The 6263-nt window shown below is 51.0% G+C and overlaps 1 protein-coding gene across 1 annotated transcript; it reads left to right on the top strand.

Moving 5' to 3' along the window:
* The first annotated feature begins 313 nt into the window (after nucleotides 1–313).
* LOC117858590 (small ribosomal subunit protein eS12) lies at nucleotides 314–2286 on the top strand. The gene is made up of 5 exons (XM_034741690.2): nucleotides 314–424; nucleotides 518–562; nucleotides 1223–1514; nucleotides 1837–1902; nucleotides 2022–2286. The coding sequence occupies exons 2-5, from the start codon at nucleotides 558–560 to the stop codon at nucleotides 2079–2081; spliced, it is 423 nt and encodes a 140-aa protein (XP_034597581.1). The 5' UTR covers nucleotides 314–424; nucleotides 518–557; the 3' UTR covers nucleotides 2082–2286.
* The last annotated feature ends 3977 nt before the right edge of the window (nucleotides 2287–6263 follow it).

Here is a 6263-nt window from a genome sequence, read left to right as displayed (position 1 = left end):
TTGAGTGGTGACCTACGTTGATATCCTAACAAATCTTTTTTGTTTTTCTTTTCTTATCATTTCCTTTTCCTACCTATAGCCTCACAGGACTGTAGTCTGATATATCAATGAAACACGCATTGTGCGTCGTTCTATATAAAAAAACTTCTAAAGCAATACCAACGTGACTTACGCTAATCCTAAACCAATTTGGGCCTATATCAAATTCGCTAGGTTCCTAGGCCTATTTCTCCCTCATTTGGGCCTCAGCCTATTTTTTTCGCTCCAACAAAACAACTGAGAGGCCCCGGCCTGGTAAAACATGAAACCCACTAAGGCCCAAATGGCCCGACTTCAGATATAAGTCCACCAGCACCCAGCCGTCTCCTCCCCTCGCGAAAACCCTAGCCGCACGGTGCTTCCCTTCGCTCTCCAACCCCTCGAGGTGGCGGCGCGCTCCTGACCTTCCTCCTCCTCCTCCCTCTCAAGCATCCCTCGCTAATTTGTACTAACGTTCGTTCCGCTTGCCTGCTCCCAGGTATTCCTTCGCAGTCGGCCAGTTCCTCGGAGCGCAGGAGATGGCGTAAGTTCTCTCACCCAAATCTTGCCTTTTGTGCTAGTATACCCAGCTGGTGTACAAGTTTGTCTTGAATCGTTGGGGTATATTGATGTTTCCCTGCGCTCTTCGATAATTGCGGGCCCGTGGCATGGTGGATTAGTTGTACAATGTAATCGAGTAAGGCACGCTGGTGGTCTTGATCTGGGGGAGAAACGTTTCCGGCAGAGCGCATCCATGTTGTTTTTCTTGTACTGTTAGGTGGATTTGTAGTCTGAATCGATTGTTTGGATAATAACAGCTTATCACGTTGTGGCATCAATCAGAAATGGTTCTAAATTACTTCCAGTGCAGTTCAGACCTCAAAATCAGGTTGTTTTCTTTAGATTTATCTTTGTTACTCTAGTTTGCCGAAGAGGGAGGTTATTCTGGTTTCTATTTGATACAGACTCGGTCTCATGAAGAATGGAATGGAACTTTATGCTATTATTCTTGGGTGGCCTTATGACTGTTTGCTTGTCGATGGCTAGTTTAACCCAACTGCAAAAAAAGTTCTGAATATCTAGATCTGTACAGCGGGAATTTGTTGGCATATTTTCTTTTGGCTTGGTAGTTTTGTCTAGAGATGCTGTTGTTTAGTCTTTCCATGCCCTGTGCATATGTTCACCATGATTTTGTGCTTTGCAGGGATCAGGAGACCCCGGTTGCGGTTGAGGCACCTACCCCGGTTCTTGGGGAGCCGATGGACTTGATGACTGCCCTGCAGCTCGTCATGAAGAAGTCAAGTGCTCATGATGGGCTTGTGAAGGGCCTTCGTGAGTCAGCCAAGGTCATCGAGAAGCATGCTGCCCAGCTTTGCGTGCTTGCTGAGGACTGTGACCAGCCTGATTATGTCAAACTGGTGAAGGCACTGTGCTCTGAGCACAATGTTCATCTGGTTACTGTGCCTAGTGCCAAAACTCTTGGCGAGTGGGCTGGGGTGAGTTAAAATAATGCTTCTTAGAAGATGCTTCTTATTTTACAAAGTGTGACTGTTAGTGCTGTCCTCTGGATGCTCCAAGTTAACATTTAGTTGGTGATTTGCATTGCTCCACCTATTTTGGCAGTGGTGACTGCCCTGCTGTTTTCGAATGCTTGTATGCCTATACATTCAGTTATAGTTGTCCCGTGCATTAAGCTTTAATTTGCTGAGCATGATCTTGTCTTGTGTATTAACCTTTAATCTGCTCAGCATGATCTCCACCTTGCCTTTTGTACTAGTTTTAAGTTAACAAGCTTTGCCTGTTATCCGTTTATTGCAGCTTTGCAAGATTGACTCTGAGGGCAAGGCAAGGAAGGTTGTGGGCTGCTCCTGTGTCGTTGTCAAGGTAACAGATCGATTTCCTTCTAAATTACTACAAACACCTATCATGGTTTATACCTTAAGAAAATCTGTCTTGGTTTATACAGGCAAAACTGACGTTTGTCTTCTTTGTTTCAATTGTAGGACTACGGTGAAGAATCTGAGGGCCTTAACATAGTGCAGGAGTACGTCAAATCCCACTAAATATGATGCAGTTCGGCATCTGGAGCTTTATGTTCAACATTTTGGGCTATGGTTTAAAATTTGTGCTTGGTTATGGGCTTGCTAGGAGATTAGAACAATTTTCAAGTGTGAGCCAAGGAGAGAAGTGAACGATTTGGACATCTGAACTCTTGTTTTAAGAGCTGTGTCATCTGCTTTTAATACAAATCATCAAGAGCTGGTATTATTCTTGTTTGTTCGCTGATATCTCGTTTGATGCTTACATGCGTGGTGGTCTCAATTTGTCACATTCTGCACCTGATTCATGCCCAGAAAATGTTTGGGATTCGTGTGGCGCTCGTGCTGTGTTGTGATTCGGTTCCGCGTTGCTTTTGATCAGACTGCCGATCTTAGATGTTTTGCGGATCTTATTTGTTCTGGCTACTGCCTGTTCAGTGATCGGAATTTGTACTTTTGACAAATTCATTTGGTATGCGGCTGAGAAATCTATTTGATTCGAGTTGATCTTATTTTTGCGAACTGAACTGCATACATCTACAAGGTCTGGACTATGTGCCTGCCGGTGATGCCGGTCCGTGCTTGTAAGAGCGCATTGTCATTCTGAATATATCGAAGTGTGTTCTGAAAGGGTTTGGAGATCTCCTGGCGTCTGCACATGAGCTGAATGCAGCTAAATGCTCAGCATTTCAGGTGGTCGAGCACTTGCGGTTGCTGCGCTTTCGAGCGCAGTATTCTTCTGCAGAAGCAGAACATGAAGCTCTTTCTGCCAGTGGAAACTCCGCCAACGGGCCCCCCAAAGCTGGTACCCTCTTCCGTTCCGTCCTCCCATCGCAGATTCCTCGACACAAATAAACGCTGCTTCACTTGTTGAACATCTTCATACAGTTGGAAGAAGGCGCCGCGCAAAGCGGAACAGAGAACTTACCGCGGTTTCAAAATTCAAACGAAGACTACAGATGGCCGGATGATCGAAACTCCAAATTGATCTCCTAACAGAGAGAGTCAGATAGCCTATATCAGTAGGTCAATCTCAACACAATTTTCCATTTACTGGCGGTGAGCATTGCTTGGCTTTGGCTAGAGGTGCAATGTGGATATGCGATGTCAGCTACCAGACATGTTGCATCGTGTGCGTGTCGCACTGTCGCTGAGATTGTGAAGGGTGAGTTGCCCGTAACCGTTGCCGGCATCTGCATAAAAAAAGGTCGCTGAGATTTTGTCATTATTTTTTTGTTGAATTTCGTTCTCATGTTGCTCAAAATGCAAACCAAGTTGAAAGTTGAAACACTAGTTGCATAAAAAAAAAAGTTGAAAACACTACGCATAAACTGCATTGTGCAGCTTCAACAAGTCGCGCCAAAAGCCCTTGTTGCAATAATTCAATCCGTTTCGTTGAAGTCAAAAAAACATCTGTAACATCTGTTTCCCTTTACCCGTATCTCCACAGCCGTCTTTTGTATACCAACAAATTATGTATGCTTCAAAATTTATGCCACAGACTGTATCTCCACTCCAGCAGACGGGCAGCGGCGAAGCAAACCCAACAGAGTGGAATTTTGCTGCTCTTCTCCATCCCTCATCAGAACCGCACCAGAAAGCTAAAAACGCGGGCGGGGGCGTGTGGCGTGCTCTTGTTTGAATCGAACGGAGGCGCCACAGGCAGCAAGAGCGAGAGGCAGCGGCGGGTCGTCGAGCTATGCAGCCTAGCGGTGGTCTGCGCGAGCGGCAGGGGGCGAGCAGTGCCGGCACAGCGCTCCGCCGAGCGAGCTGCAAGCTTGATGGTCTCCAGAAACCATCAGTCTTGTAGGGTGAACATGCACAAAAAAAAAAAGGAAATGCAGACTGTAATTCTGTAAAGGGCTACTTTGATGGTCAGAAAATTGATCTCTGGACGGATGTATGATTGGGCAACAATACTGTTGTTGGAATATATCTAAGATTAAGCAGGGGAGACATTTGTGTGTCGATGACAATGCTTGCAGTGTTTAGCCTTTGAGATATAACTTCGGCTTCTGAATTTGCCAGATATCAATCAAGACGGTGCTTCTTGGAGGTGCATCTGGTGTTCTCTCAAGTTTCCGTAGAGAAGATGAAAATTGCAGGCTGGAAGGGGTGGTCAGATCAGGCATCATCTCATCACACGATGTTCAATCTACTAGCTTTGTGAAGTCAGAAATTGTTCAGAATCACTAAAACAGTGCGAATGGATCCTACAGTTCAATTAAAAATCCTCAAAGCATGCTACTCCTCAACTGTTGAGGAATTTGATGCTTCATTAGAATGCATTTTATTTTCGAGCAATAACCGATGCATCTCGATAGTTAGGGTGGATGTAATCACGGTGTGGATGTCTAGCTCCGCCATGATCGTTGATGGCAGAAGATGATGGATCGTGCTCTCATCTCATCTGCATTCGATTGCCCCGCGTTAAATCTTCATGGATGGCGGGCACGAACGTGATAGAGATTGCGGCAGAACTTTGCACGCAACGAGGATTGGGGCAGCTCGATTTTGACGGAGCTGCCTTCAATCTCCGGAAAGAGCGGAAGGAGAGCCGGCTTCGATGATGGATGTTACGGCATCGGCTCTCAATGGCGCAACGGGAGATGGCTCCAGCGGATGGGCGTGCGCCTGATGGGATCAGCTTGCCACGCGTTGAGCATCTTGTCGGTGTCGCACCAGGCACGCTGTGCGGCGGAGAATTTTTTTCCCCGCTTCCAGATTTAAACCAGGGGAACCCCTCTATCTAAACGCAGTCCATGCACGCTACGACGGCCACCGCACCCCACCCCATATGTACGATATAAATCCGCTAGGGATTCTGGTCCCTCCCTGTCTCCAACATGGCGGATGGGAACCGATCTGCCAAGGGCAAGCAAGTCGTCGTCGACGACCGCGACGAGCATGGCCCTGACAGCCCCATGAGCGGCGGTGGTGCTGAGCCATCTCAACGCGGGCAAGTCCACCAGGCCGGTTACTTGAGCGTCGGCGGCGTTGCGTTCGTACGTGGAGCCGTCCGTCAATCCTTACGACGGCGGCTACGTTAGCTATGGTGGCGGCGGCAACTGAATCGGCGCCGGCACTCCTGATCCCTTAGGCTGGAACGCCGCTGGTAGAAACGGCGGCAGTGGAAGCTACGGGGGCAGCAACGGAGGCGCCAGCTACGGCGGCCTCGGCGGCACCGCTGGTGCTGTTGGCTGGGATGGTACTGCCACAAGCGGCGGCGATGGAAGCTACGGGAGCAGCAACGGAGGAGCCAGCTACGGCGGCAGCCGCGCCGTTGACAGACGTGGTGGTGGCTATGATGGCGTTATGGGCTTCTTACCGGAGAATCCCGTGGGCGGCGGCGGCAGTACACACTTTCCCTCAACGCACATGAATGCCCCCATGTACGTGCCCCAGCATGCAGGTCCGGGCTACTGGCCAGTGGCCAGCCGGCAACGACTGTGGCAGCGCACCCTTCCCCTCGCCTTTCACCGGCGACGGTGCCCCTGGGCCCCAGCATGCAGGTCCGGGCTACTGGCCACACAGCAACGGCGGTGGCAGCTTATCCTTCCCATCGCCTTCCACCGGCGCCGGTACCTCTGGGCCCCAGCATGCAGGTCCGGGCTACTGGCCAGCCGGCAACGGCGGTGGCAGCGCACCCTTCCCCTCGCCTTTCACCGGCGCCGGCGCCGGCATCCCTGGGCCCCATCATGCACGTACGGGTAACAGCTGGCACAATGGTGCCGGGCACGAGTTCTATTATATTATCGTGGCAACGGCGGCGGCGGTGCGACCTTTCCCTCGCAGCTCGACGGGTACATGGAGCAACTTGACAGCTTCATCTCCAGGTCGCTGACATCTCTCAGCATCCGCGACCGCGGCCGCGGCGAAAGCCTCCTCGCGCGCGGCAGGCGCCACCTGTACGATTTGGTGAACCATGGGCGGCACTGCGCCAGGAGCTGCAGCTCAACGCCGGCGACCTGCAGAACGCCCCTTTCCCCGGGCCCGGCCGTGGCCACGGCGACCCGTACACCGGGAGGAGGCTGGAGGACGTGAGGGGCGCCATGAGCGGCGTCTCCAGGCACCTCGCCGGGTGCCAGTTCCTGGTCCGGATGGTGGCCGAGGGCGGCGCCGCCGCGGCGGAGCAGGTGGTTCGAGGAGCTCGCCGGCGAGATCGTCCGGCTCATGGCCACGAGCTCGTGGAGAAGTTGGTGGAGT

Source organism: Setaria viridis, chromosome 1 (assembly GCF_005286985.2).
Source record: "Setaria viridis chromosome 1, Setaria_viridis_v4.0, whole genome shotgun sequence".
NCBI lineage: Eukaryota > Viridiplantae > Streptophyta > Magnoliopsida > Poales > Poaceae > Setaria > Setaria viridis.
This window is presented reverse-complemented; position numbering and strand designations above follow the sequence as displayed.

Bases quoted from the DNA above. Each gene is read 5' to 3' on its own strand.
- LOC117858590 (XM_034741690.2), top strand. The intron at 1,515-1,836 runs GTGAGTTAAAAT...CGTTTATTGCAG, and splicing joins CTCTTGGCGAGTGGGCTGGG to CTTTGCAAGATTGACTCTGA. The intron at 1,903-2,021 runs GTAACAGATCGA...TTTCAATTGTAG, and splicing joins GCTCCTGTGTCGTTGTCAAG to GACTACGGTGAAGAATCTGA.